The sequence below is a fragment of the Malus sylvestris genome, chromosome 9 (genome assembly GCF_916048215.2).
Source record: "Malus sylvestris chromosome 9, drMalSylv7.2, whole genome shotgun sequence".
In the NCBI taxonomy this organism is placed as follows: Eukaryota; Viridiplantae; Streptophyta; class Magnoliopsida; order Rosales; family Rosaceae; genus Malus; species Malus sylvestris.
In genome coordinates, this window is record NC_062268.1 from 33,957,854 (window position 1) to 33,971,750 (window position 13,897).

The 13,897-nt window shown below is 35.5% G+C and overlaps 1 protein-coding gene across 10 annotated transcripts; it reads left to right on the forward strand.

The window, feature by feature from the left end:
- Positions 1-1,277: 1,277 nt before the first annotated feature.
- LOC126582328 (uncharacterized) lies at positions 1,278-12,851 on the forward strand. 10 transcript variants are annotated; one of them, XR_007609455.1, is made up of 18 exons: positions 1,278-1,390; positions 1,475-1,554; positions 1,942-1,973; positions 2,363-2,428; positions 2,524-2,547; positions 2,823-2,875; positions 3,883-3,943; positions 4,090-4,224; positions 6,435-6,484; positions 6,658-6,711; positions 6,797-7,655; positions 7,765-7,956; positions 8,103-8,185; positions 8,271-9,391; positions 9,495-9,871; positions 10,698-11,179; positions 11,529-11,641; positions 12,472-12,851. XR_007609455.1 is itself a non-coding variant. In XM_050246452.1 (5 exons), exons 2-5 carry the CDS (start codon positions 9,353-9,355, stop codon positions 10,905-10,907), a joined length of 420 nt encoding a protein of 139 aa, XP_050102409.1. In that variant the 5' UTR covers positions 8,835-8,861; positions 8,905-9,352; the 3' UTR covers positions 10,908-10,987. The 10 variants fall into 10 exon arrangements, 1 of the variants encoding a protein (XP_050102409.1); XR_007609457.1 differs by lacking the exon at positions 10,698-11,179 and having other exon boundaries at positions 9,495-9,612; positions 9,819-9,871; positions 11,525-11,641; XR_007609461.1 differs by lacking the exons at positions 10,698-11,179; positions 11,529-11,641 and having other exon boundaries at positions 9,495-9,612; positions 9,819-9,871; positions 12,472-12,536; positions 12,630-12,851.
- The last annotated feature ends 1,046 nt before the right edge of the window (positions 12,852-13,897 follow it).

Consider the following 13,897-nt stretch of genomic DNA (forward strand, 5'->3'; position numbering starts at 1 on the left):
GGGGAGGGCAGGCACTGTTCATTTGTTTTTGATTTTGCTTTATTTACAACAATACCAGCCGAATGTGGAGGGATTTGGAGGGTAATTCTCAAAAGTTCAGAGGGTAATTTTGTCTATATGGCTTATAAGGGAGCCACTCGATTTCATGCTATTTACAACAAAGTCGTGAGGTTTGGGCTGATATTGGGGCTGGGTTGGAAGGGTAATTTTGTCCCGTGCGTTTGAGACGGATTGGGGTGGGTTTAGGTTTGTTGTCATTCAATGTGGGTTTCGGGGATGGGAGGCCATGCCTCCGACACAGAGAGAGAGAGACTGAGCGAGAGAGAGAGGGAGCGGGATGAGTGGATCTCTCAGCCACTGATCTTCATGCCGCGTGTTGATAATCGTGGAAAGGCATGGTGCGATGGTCATTTTAGTCTGTAAGGTTTCAAACGGATTTGGTGGGTTAGAGACTTTCATTTCCTTTCTGAGTCGCAGTGAGATTCCGTGAGACCATGCCGTCGGGAGAGAGAGCGAGCGAGCAGAGAGAGAAGAGAGACAGGAGGGAGTGAGGGAGAGAGAAGGGATTCAGTGGTGATGCTCGATTTGGGAAGAGAAAGAGAGAGAGAGGGAGAGCGCGATTTTGGGGTTAGGCGACGGCGGGAGAGAGGGCGAGGGTTGTTGCATCCGTGTCACTCAGAGTGGGTTGCGATAGAGTGAGAGTGCTGCGTTGTAGGGTTTGAGAGTTGGTTTCAAGAAAGTAAGGGGGCCGGAATGGGGGTAAGGCTTGGGCTCGGTATGTGGAATGGGGCTAGATTAGTTCAGACAGAGAAGGGGAGGAGGATGTGGAATGTCAGGGAGAGGAAGGCAGAGGGAGGTCTGCCAAAAAACATGGGTTGCAGAGTTACAACGAGGGAGATGGGCGTGGATATAAGTGAATCACAACAAAATCTAAAAGGATGGTGAAGACGAGGCAGGGTCATGCATGGGTCTTCATTCACCATTTTCAGAGGTATATTACTCTTTTTCTTTCTGCCTCTCACACTTGCACTTTCTGATATATTTTCCTCCTATTAAAATTGGTGCCCTTTTCACCTTTCATTGAGTACTTTATGATGATGTTTCATTGGTCATTTCTTAATTCCTTCAATTAAACTGGTATTAGTTATTTTGTGCTCGCAGGGTTTGTGCTAGGGGAGGCTGGCCAAGGCGGAGCAGGTTGGGTTGTTTCGTGCGACTGTGAGGGGATGGTGAGGTTGGCCATTAGACGGGGGTTGTATATTGTGAAAAAGGCACACGAGAGAGAGAGAGAGAGAGAGTTAATGAATGTTTAGCAGAAATTCATCTAAGTGCATTTGAGTACACGTCATGCTGATCGCATTTGAGTACCAAGTAGATAACTATGACCATGGTAAGTAATTTCTGTCATAGCTTTCTCTGTTCCATTTAATTGTGGATCAAGCATTCTTCTTAAATGTCTATACTTTTGACTCAGTATTCTACTTTGTTCCGGCATCTCCCTATAACCTAGGAGCTTGGTTCGGATCGGGCAATTCTGGAGGCTGTGCCATCGAGGTTAGTCTGAAGCGATTCATATCTTATGGACTTATTGCATGTCAAAATCTGCTTCAAATTTGTGATTTAATATAATTGGGCTTTAGAAAAAAAAAAATTCATGATTTTGTTTAATCCAATTGAATGATTAGAAAATTTTCATTAAATTTCTGGGTTCCTGGGGGCTCTAAATCGTGATGTTGAGAGAGCTTGGTTGCTTTAATTGCTAATGAAATTTGCTTCTAAACGTTCATAATTTACCTTTTTTATGTTCGTTCTATATTTTCTTTGAGTTCAGATATATTTGTTTTTTTTTTTGTGATATATTGCCGTTGCCAAAATATCATATTTACAAGGACAAAGATAGCAAGGTTCTAAATCAAATTTTAATCCTGGTTTTGCTGCTAGGTTCACTATCAGTAAAAGGCACATGAAATACGGTATTGATTTCAGAGCCTTTGATTTCTCAGATTGTCTTCGTATATCGAATGTCATCTTAATTTAATTGTAGTTAATTTGTCAAAGTTTGTTGTTGTTTGGCTTTTTCAAATGACAGCCTTAGTATTTACCCAGTATTTTTCAGTAATTGAATTCTTCAATTGGATTTTTCTCTTTCAGGGGCTCCCTAACTCATCTTTTAATAAAATCGCCCACCTGGTCTTTGTCAAATACTACAATTAGTTTCAATTTGTGATTAATCCTTTTATTAAATTTAAGTTTGATTCTATCAAAAAATATTTATACTTTATGTGCAAATACATATATGATACTGTCTGTATAGATTGTATAATGTTGGTAAGAATATTGAGTGTTTTTTGTGTGCGTACAGAATAGACAATGTATTGTTCAGGAATACGAAACATGAGACGTGGTTTACTTCATATAGCATAGACAGGTTAGTTTGATTGTAATTGCTTTTTTCGTTTGATTGTAGTTGTTTTTGTGATTTTGGGTTTGTAGGTTTTTCAGATTTTGGGTGTTTGTTTGTAGGTTGCAAAACCCTCTGTTCTCAAGGTAAGTAATTTAAAATGCTGGGCTTATTCTATTGAAAGTTTCAATTTATAGTTTAGTTTAGTTTTTTTATAATTGGAGTTGAGTTTGGTATTTTCTTTGTGTTTGATTATATATTGAAATTGGAGTTTCAGAGGATTTCTGTTTTATAGTTTAGTTTAGGTTTTTTTTTTTTTTTTTTTTTTTAATCGGAGTTGAGTTTGGTATATTGTTTGTGTTTGATTATATTGAATTCAGATTTCAGTGGACTTATGTTTGGGTTTGGTATTTTCCTACAGGTCGTGATTGAGGGAGTTTGAAATGGCAATTGGAATTAAGGTCATAATACATAGTAAGTGTTTGGTTTTTTCTTCTACTTCAAAGTAGAAGTTGAAAAGTCCTGTTTTTTATTTTACTCATCTTTCAAGATAGTATTACGGAATATATGATGTTTTTTTTTAAAATTTCTATTGTAAAGTGGCGATTTCAATGCCACAACAAGATATGGCTTTTGAGCCAATATACTGGTATTGCCAACCAGAAGCTAATGGAGTGGGCAGCCAAGATATGGCTTTCCTCTATTTGTATATGTTTGTGGATCCAGCCTTTGACTGAAAAACATCATCAGATATAAAAGTCCCCATATTTAATTTTATTTCTGCTGCAAAGTGGCAATTTCAATGCCACCACAAGATATAGCTTTTGAGCCAATATACTGGTATTGCCAATAGAAGCTAATGGAGTGGGCAACCAAGATATGGTTTCCTGCATTTGTATATATTTGTGGATCCAGTGTTTTACTGAAAAACTTAATAAGATATAAGTTTCCTAATTGCGTTGTGTTCTGTACAGTGATTCATTTTTTGTAAACTCTTTTGTGATGAGCAAAATGTAAAAATTAACAAAAGATTGACTATAGAAAACTGACAAAATAGTTGACCTAATGAATGTAATTTGACAGCCATGGACATTGTGAAGTATAGATGAATTCGATTACAGCTTCCCTTTACATTTCTAGATGGAATGCCATTGAAAGTAATCATTCTCACATTCATATGAATAAATAATGTTTCACATGTTATGCCTGGTAGACAAGTTTCCAACACTGAGTCCTAAGTATAAGAAGTGATAAGCTGTCAAGGTTCTTATTTCTTCACTTATCTGACTTCTTGCATATGGGTTAACACCTAAACCCGTATTATCTCATCTATAACGTGTAGATTACATTTTGTTTGTGCTTAATGAAATGTTGAATAATGCTCAAATGCATGGTAAGTTTTTATGAATTTACTTTTAACAGTCAGATCATTTGCAACCAAGTATTCATATTCAACTTATGTGTGGTTTACTCTTCTTCAGCCTATTTTTTCTCACATTCAGTCATCAGTAGGTGGGCCAAGGAATTCCCACATGTAGCATTGTAAGATGATCTTCTGTTCAGTTTTAATAAATTATTTGTCAATATGATATGACTTAGGAATTCTAAAAGCAGTTGCATTTTACAATATACAATTATTCTTAGTGTCGTTGTGAAAATCTCCTAATGCATAGTTTAAGGAGGTGCAGGAATCTGTTTTGTTCTGCGTGGAACACTCGGGTAACGGTGTAATAAGAGGCGAGATTGAATGTGCAAAGAAAAAGACCAATTAATAGGATCATCTGCTAGAGTCTAAAGCTAAGAGAAGTGCAAGAAAACTACAGGTATGTGAGAAATTTTACTTTGCTAATCGGACCTCTGGTTTACAAATGCATGATAAAATAATTGAAAAGCCATAGTTTATCACATGGTTTTTTTATCCTAGCCATAATTAGACTAATGTGATTTATACCTAGAGACTAATGTGCTTTTTCACATGCTTTTTTCTCTCAAAATTTATAGAAATATGAAAATGAGAAAATGATAAATCTTTCTCAACCAATATGCTAAAATGTTCACCACCAGTATATAATAAAAAAAAACATAATGCTAACTTCATCACATAGCACAAACGTTAAACGCATCACCTTCCGAAATTAAATTAAGAATTCATATGACACTCATTGAGAAACTGAGGCAAACTGAATATGATTGGAACTTCTGAAGACCGAGTCTTTCAGATAATATATTCAACTTTATCCAATTCAATTTAAAATGTACAATCCCCGAATCTAAAAGATGGTGAGTGTATTTCTTTCATCATCATGAAAACTTATTTTCCCCAAAAATTGTATTGCTTCTGTAATTAAGGCGAAAGAGAAATAGAATTGCCACAAACACTGCTATGTCGTCAGGTCTAAATCTTTAAGACACAATTACGTTGATTTAGGAAAAGTTTAGGACAAAGTTAAGTCTTCGTTCTTCAAAAATCAGAAAGGTGACAATGGAGTAAGGGTGTAAGTGTTGCCCAGGATCAAGCAAAATGAGTAATACATTTAGCATTTACACACTAAAGTAGGCCAAAAGTGAAAATCGACCAGCAAAGATTATGGTAATTCACTAATTTAAACCAGCTTTGAGTGTGATGCTCACCCATTGTCGGTTTTCCTTGCGAGCATATTTATTACCCAAAATTTCCCAAACTGTTCTCAAACGACTGCATCGGCATATCTTTCCAACTTCTAATAGTCTCTGGTGCTAGAACATCTTCTAACTTCATTCTAAAAAAAAATAGATTCATAAGTAAAGACATCTAAAACCAAGTAAGTAAGAAGTTTAATGAGGACGAAATTCAAAAGTAGACCCAAATTGTTAGATATTCCTTGGTAGTAAGCATTGTTCGTTTTTAATTGCAAATAGTAGCTGAAATTATCTTATTTATTACCACCATTGATTTGAATTTGTAATACACAATGTTCAAATCATTTGATCGTTAGTTAGTTAAATTTAATACTGGCGGTTTGGTTGTGATCGAATTGATCCAATCGTTGGTTATTTGCAAAATTGCCACTAGCCTTCAGAAAGGCTTTTGGATCTTTGGGCTGGATGTGGCCTTTCACTCGGGGAGAGAGATGGAAAGGGGATGGGAGGGTTGACGTGTTGGAAGGAGAGGATCGCCGGGAATTTTGGCTCGGGGGTTGGTGTGTGTGGCTGTAGGTCATGCATCCGTCAGAGGTTCATTGGGGGGAGGAAAGGAGGGGGACAGAGTGACAGACAAGTTGGAGAGAGATGGGAGCTAGGGGTTTCAATTTGGTGGGAGAGAGATTTAGGGATTTTGTTGAAATTTTAGAAAAGGATGGAGAGAGAGAGAGAGAGAGAGAGAGAGGGCAGAAAGCATGGTTTCAACTGAGTGGGAGAGATATTTAGAGATTTTTCCCCCTTTTTTGAGAGACGGATGGACAGGGAGAGGGAGAGAGAGGGCAGAGAGCATGCCGTGCATTTTTTGGCGTTAATGGGTTATCCCGCGGGGTTGGTGAGGAGAGGATGTCTGAGGGAGGTATGGGAGAGAGTGGGTTTTCATTTTTGTCCTCTGATTCAACAGGTAAAACACTGTTCAGAAATCATTGTTTATTGTTTGGTTTCCCATTTGCTTTGTTAAAACTGTGATTGACATTTTTTTGTTTCAATAAAATTGTAATGGATGTTTATAGGCTGTTTAGTTGGGTGTTAGGAAGATTGGTCTATTTAGTGCATTGTTAGAGTCAGGTTTGTGTCTTTTTGCACTGTGCTCATTTCTGTGTTTCTTCATGCTTTGCTGCTGTTTTCTTCTCAACAAATTGCATTGAGGTTCATTTTCTGCTTTACATCCTTTGAATATCCCTCTGTTGCTGGGTGTTTCTCCATGCTTTGTTGCTTCTGTATTGGTGCGATAAGGATGTTAGAAGGTTGTTTTACTTATTGTTTTGCTCCTCTGTTGATGGATTTTTTTGCAATTCTTGGTTGCTTATGTATTTCTGTGATCAAGTTTTAAATTTGATTCTTGACATGTATGTAGATCAAACACAAGTCTTGACAATTGGTCGTAGGAAGCCCTCTGTGCTCAAGGTAAACAATTTCATTTCCCTTTTTTTTTTAATTTTTGAATTACAAGAAAAGTTTGAATTTGAGGTTCGGATTCGAAGATTACTGCTTCTTATAGTTTTAATTTTATTTTCCAGTCCAAGAAAATGTAGATTTTGGAGATTTTCTGATTTGATTGCATCCCTCTTTTTCTTCAGTTAAAACCCTAGAGACGATTGCAAGCGAGGTGGACAGTGATTGGAGCGACAAAGGTGGGTAATTTCTGCAATTCTTGACCTTTTAATTTTGTAAGAAAATTAGGAATTGTTGCTACTGAACTGAGTTGTGCGGATGAAGGAGAAATGGAAAATCCGGAGTTATGCCCAAAATGGATAGCTTTGCTGACTATAGAGAAAGCTAGCTTATCTACTATCTCTCTTGAAGGTCTGAGTCTATGTTGAAGCTTATTGGTTTCTGGTTATGATACATATTTTTATGCATTATTTTTATGCATGGTCACCTCAAATACAGCATTACCACAAGGGACCGCAATGCTTTAAATAGTTATGAGAGATTTTTACTTCACTATGCTACTTCAACAATAATTTCTTGGTTCACTATGTAAATAATAAATTTCTGTGAAAAAATAATGCATGTGATGGTAAAAAACCAAAGCAGCCTTAGTTGTATCTAGATTCACAAGTTTCTTCTGTTCTGTAACCTGTATATTTCTTCAGTTTATGAGCAACACTGACTACACTTTGGTAGTTATATAGTAACAAATGGGCAGTTATCTATTTGCCTTTGGATAGCGTCATCTTCTTTATTGTTCGTTGTAGTTCCTGATTTTCCTCTTGGGGTAACATGAGTGGTTTTGCGTGCTAACAATATCACTTCTCAGTCATTGATTTGTTTTCTTTACTTATTACGTGCACATCATACACATTGAGTTATGATAACCAAAATTCCTTAGACATAATATAACTTTTCATTTATATACTTACCTTTTTCATTTGAATCCTGGGGTCCATATGGTACTCAATTATTATTGGGGAAATTGCCTTACTAAGCACCAGAAATTAATATGCGGGGTTGGCTAAAAGATAGCTCACATTCTATTTGGGAAAATGAAAACAGCATGGTGCGGAGCCAGGTTCTGCTTTTGAAATGTTTGAAGATCATAGAAAATGCCATATTCCTAAGTAAAGAGAATCAGGTATTTAAATGTGGTTTAGCCTCCCTTTCTATCCCTCCCTCCTCAGTCCGCTGGTCTGCTTTCTCTCTCTCTCTCACTTTTCTTCTCCTTTTTTGACTTTACAATGAAGTGATTGAGCTTAAGGGCAACATCGGAGTTTTCTGCAGATGTAGACCTTTGAATCAAACTGAAATTTCAAGCGGAGCAGGTTTTGTTGTTGAATTCGAATCCTCCCTAGATAACGAGCTGCAGGTCATTTGTTCTGATTCCTCGAAAAAGCAGTTCAAGTTTGACCATGTCTTCAGACCTGAGGACAACGAAGGTAGTTGAGAACGCATACCGATTTTGTAATTGCACTGTCTAATACTCCACAGTTGATTTTGTTACAATGGACAACAGTGCTCAGTTTTTTTGTTGTTGATATTTTTGGCCTATGGTCTGATTGACGTTGGGTTTGCGAGTTTACAGGTCTATGTGTGCAACAAGAAAAATCCTTTCATTCATATGAGCTTCTTGGGCCTCTTTACCTTCATAGCAGCTTAACTACCTGGGTCAGTTTTCTTAAATTGATTTCTTGATTTCTGTTGTTGAACGTTTATCTTAAATTGATTCCTTCCAACTTATTTCCATCTGCAGCTTTTCTTTTGGCTCCAGAATACCATATGGAGCGTTGTCTTTCTCTTCCCTCTGTGTCTGTCTTTCTCTCTTTATGAGCGTTGTCTTTCTCTCTTTAGGAGCGCACCATCAGGGGCAGTAATTACATCTTATCTTTTTGCTATATTTCCTTTACTTTTGAGTATTATGAGGATGAGATTTTAGACTCATCAACGACAAAAAAAAGTTGCTTTCATTTTATAGGAGTGAAAGATTTGATTTTTCATGCACTTATCTTTTAATTTTATTTGTTTATTTAGTTTTCCCAATATTTTGGGTGAAATTCTACCCCATGCATTCGGTTTTAATCTTTTCTAGGTCAGTTGCTAGAAAAAAAAGGCGTTTTAGAGAGAGAGAGAGAAGACGGGTTGAAAAATTTAGTATCGTGAAGTGATAAAGCAAAGAGATTTCCAAAGCTAATCAAATTGTTATCGTCAGCTTGCTTTCTTTGGATAATTGATGTTGTAATGCATTTTGAAGCTTAAATTATAGATTCCTTTTCTGTAGCAAACCTTGAATTATCAGTGTATAGAAACAAAATATCAATTCATTTCAGTTTAAATATTTCTGAAAGTTAGAGATGGCTTTATTAGTTTCAATTTATATACTACTGAAGAGTTAAACATCTGCTGAGCACGTTGAGCTTTTGTAAATTAGCCAAATTATAGGGTCATGTGCAGGTGTTGTGGTCAAAACTTTTTTTTTTCATGAGTTTTTATTAAGCTTTGTGACTATTTTTGTATCGGTTGATTTCTAAATTACTATAATTAAGAAGATTAGTGAATTTATAATTTGCTGCTTAGCTCAACACGATCCTTCAATAAAATTTGGGTCTTAGTTAAAGTTAGGTCATATTTTTATGAATGGTAAAAACTAACGAAATTTTCTGCATATGTTCTGTTCAACGTTTGTTGGCAATTGGGTCTTTGCTAATAAATGTTATTTTTGGGTGCTAACTGTTTTGGTCTTTATAAATTCTGGTAGCGGTGATTTCTTCTACACTTATGATGTGGCAACGTTGTGTAATGATTGTAGATTTTTGAAAAATTTGAGCTTCACAAGCTATGGAAAAAGAAACAAGTTTTGCTGAAATCAATTTAAAGGTACAATAACAAAGGTATAAAAAATATCTCTTGGATGATGTAATTTGGTTTGGATTTGTAATGTATGCTTTTCATTGTGGATTAATTGTTTAAATAATTTTAGATTATGCTGATTGTCCCTCACCCTCTGTTGTCGTTGGACCATGAGGTGGAGCTGACGGTGATCGTCTCTCAGAAACTTCACGATGTTCCGCAGTCCACTGCCGTGGATTACGTCGTGGGTAAATTTGTAATTTTTGTTACTGTTGTTTGTTAATTAACCATTTTTTAAGGTTAGTTAATTAATCAGTTAATGGTGTTGTTGTTAATGATTTAGTTTAATTAATCAGTTAATAATGCCGCTGCTAATGATTTAGTTTTAATATAATGATGCTGTTAATGATGTGGTTTAGTTTAAATCTGATTAGCAAAAATTGGATGGTTTAAGGTTATGCACTTGCTTTGGATATGACTGCCAGAGAAATTCAAGCTTCTGCTAAGGTAATTATGGATAATCAGATTGTTTAATGTGATCAAACACGGTCGTGAAATGTTCAATTTTATGGCCACAAGTTTCTAATTAGAATGCTAATGCTGCAATTCATGATAATCATATGTTCTGATTTAAACAGTTACTGTAAATGTATTGTTGCTTTGTGATGAATGAGTTATCCTTTGCATATAAGATTTTTTGTTTCTCAATACTAAGTCTAAAATAGAGATTTCAGTGCGAAACATTGATCCAGTATAAGCGAGTTGTGATTTTGTAGTTTTTATGTGTTTCCAGATAAAAGTTAGGGTCTGCAGAGTCAGTTTTGAAAGGAGTGTTAATCAAGTATCATGTTGTAATATTATTTTGTTTGCCTCAAAAAAAACATACGTGCACCTCTTTGTTGCTGACGTCTTTATGTGTTCTTTTCAAAAAAACATACATGCACCTCAAAAAAACATACATGCACCTATAGCCTGTGATTCTATGTGTGTTTGTTTAATGGGTTTTTTGTTTAAATGTTTTGGTTGTGATTTTGGGGATTTTGTTTGTGGGTTTAGATTCAACTTTAGGAGGTCGTGGTTTTTCAGATTTGGGACTTTTCTTTGCATTCTACGAAGCCCTCTGTATTTAAGGTGAGCAGTTTCAAAATTCCAGAGTTTTGATATAGAGTTTTACTAGGTTTTTTTTATTGTATTCGACTTGAATTTGGTTTTTTGTTGTTTGATTTTATTGAAATCACAGTTTGGGTTTAGACTTTTGTTTGGGTTTGATTATAGTTTTCTGTGCTGATTAAATTTGATAACTCCAAAATTGATTATTGGTTTGGTTTGATAGGTGATGCAGATAGAGGGAGAGAGGGAAATTGTGGTTTCAACACTCTCGCTTCTGTATAGAAGTTTCTATGTTGAATTCACTTTATTTCACTTTGAATCGTTGTCAAGGGATTGGTTTTGGGAACTTTGTGGTGCACGAGGATGTTCTTCGGGTTATTCAAATGTTCGGTGGTTAACTTTCTGTTTGGAGATTCTAGAAAATAAGTTGTAGTCATGAATTTTTAGTTTCATTTAAAAATGGTGTACACCGACATCCATAATTATGTGTTTAAGTTTTTTGTTTTTGGGTTAGGCACTTATATGGTAATGCCTCTGTTCTCTACCTCCTCCTCCGACTCTTTTTTCTTTTTCTTCTTCTCTTTGTGAAACTTCCAAATATGGTGGAATTGGTGGAGCTTCCCACTAGCCTAGGCATCTTTCCTTTCTGAAACAAGGTCCTTCTACCATGCGCCATCTTCGAATTCACTGCACTTCACCTGGCAAGTACCTTTGAGCCTTAAAATCTGTCTTTTGATTAATTGTTTTTTCTGTTTGAATCCTGAAAAAACTTTGTATGTACTTTAACCGGTAGTTGTTTTAGCTCAGCACAAACTTTATAGCTCTACAATTACTCTACTTGCTTGGAAATTATGTTCCTTTTTACGCTCTTTGTTGCCCAAACTGTGTCGTTTATTTTTTGCTGCAAAAATTTTGCATATTTTGTTCTTCAATTTTGCCAGAGTTAATTTCAATGCTAACTTTTCTTTTTATAGGTAATTGGTTGTTTGTAAGTTGGATTTTTCTAATTGGTGGATTATAGAATTGATAAAATTAGGGAATTTGATTAAGGTAGTGCCAAATTGGTGGAGCATGAGTTATGGCAGTGGGAAGAGAAGGGGTTAATTGGTATTCTTCCCGTTCAAGATGCCGTTGAGGCTGCAACAGTGGACTCTGCGTTGTCTCAAGGTGAGATGCCTATGATTAAGTGAAAGTGAAATCTAAGAGGTTTTTTTGTTGTTATTGTTGGGAATTTGCCTAATTTTAGGAATGGGTAGTGATTCTGGTGAACGAAGCTCTAGAGTTCAAGTTTGTCCTCATCTCTCATTCTTTTTTATGGTTAGGTTGAAAATCATATTGATAGATTCTTTTTTTAGTTGGTCCAATTTGTAACAGATGAGATTATTTTGTTTGATGTTTCAATCAAAATTTGATCTTTTTTTTTTGTGTGCAATTATAATGGAATTGCAAGTCAAGTATATTTTACATTCTTGGTTGCGTACTCACCTTCCCACAACTATTATATTGTCTCTTGACTGGATGAATTTTTATAATTTCCTGGATCTGCGGTTACAATGCTTTTTATAATTTCCTAGATCTATTATTTTTGTTCGTTCATGATTATGTTGAATATTTTTCAGGTTAAATGTGTCTTATTCATGTAGTTAAGGCTGGTCACGGGTTAGTAAGTTAATTAGTTAATTTGATTCTCAATGGATGAGTTATTGCGATTTGCAGAGATAGACTAAAGACTTAAAGAAAACAATATTTGTTTTGAGTACTTCTCACGTCATTGAGGCACAAATGTTGTTCCTGCATTAATTAATTTTTTTTATATCGAAATTGAATAAATTTAATTTTCCTTGATATCCAAGTGTATTAAAGTAATTTTGATTGAAGTTTGTTTATGTTTGCTTTCCAAGATTCATTTTTTGGTTACCAGATATCTTTCTTTGTTTATGGTTTGCTTTTTTTTTTAGTTAACTGAAACAGAGGCTTTTTATTCTTTGTGTTTTCAGGACTTCATTCACCCTTTACAAGTTAACCCTGCAATACCAAAGTACAGGAGAAACAAAGATTAGAGGTAATTTTTGCTCTAACTTGGAATAGTTTCTAAGATTTGTATTGTGCAATTGTCCAGTGTTAACTACTAAATCGATTAAAAAACATTATGTAGGGGCTGCGCTGCCATTCAATTACCTATGGAATTTATAACATGCAATTAGTTTCTTTTTAGTTGAGTTCAAATAATGTTGATTGCGCTGTTATAAAGCTCTTTTTTATAGTTAGGTTGAAAATCTTATCGATATATTCTTTATTTAGTTGGTCCAATTTGTAACAGATGAGATTGTTTTGTTTGATGTTTCAATCAAAATTGATCCTTTTTTTTTGTGTGAAATTATAATGGAATTGCAAGTCAAGTATATCTTAAGATTCTTGGTTGCATACCCACATTCCCACAACTATTAGTCTCTTGATTGGATGAATTTATATAAAAGAAAAATAATGAAAAAGGCTTGAAAACTTTGAGTTTTAATGATAAGGACAAAATAAAGAGTAAAGTGAATAGTACCAGGTTTGACTTTTTAGTGTAAAAATGTGGTTTTTCATTAAAATGAACAGTACCGTGGGCTTTTCGTTAAAACTCCCTTTATATAATTTATTGGATCTACAGTTACGATGCTTTTTATAATTTTCTAGATCTATCATTTTTGTTCGTTCATGATTATGTTGAATGTTTTTCAGGTTAAATGTGTTTTATTCATGTAATTAAGGCTGGTGAATTCAAGTCCCGCGGCATCGCGCGGGCTTATTACTAGTAACACCTATTTCACAAAGCTTAAACAAGACAAATACCCCAATAGTGATAAGTTTCCAAAAAAAACCCCTACCTCAGTTCCGAAGCTGAACCTAACTTTATGTTCCAACCCAAGTGCCAAGCTCCACGAACAAGAAGCTCCTAAGACCATGTCTTTCTTTCACTCTCAAAACAACTAATTTTGTAAGAGAGCCTAAGAGCCTACTCAGGCTTTGCTAAGGCACCTTCAAATTGCTCATTCACGGAAGGAGATTTGTGGGCGGATCACAAGTCCAAGGAATATCTGATAGGTTGCAGTCAGCCAAACTTAAGCTGCATAAAGAATGTGGTAAAATTGAGAAGACCCCTTGACCAGATTGATTGAAATGATTGGGCTGTACAGTGTAACTGGTTTGTAGCGGTTGTACAGGTGGACATAGCTCTGAGCAGCGGCAAATATTAAGACACCGAAGAGAAATCATGCTAGTTGTCGGAAATTTTATGAGACTTTTGCAGTCACTTAACTTCAAGACAAGAAGTTTGTCCAAGGGTGCAATGGATGCACGAACTTCAACCAGTTTTATGCAATCTTCAAGAATTAATGTCTCAAGGTTAGGAAATCCTGATAAATCAGGGGTTGTCTCAAG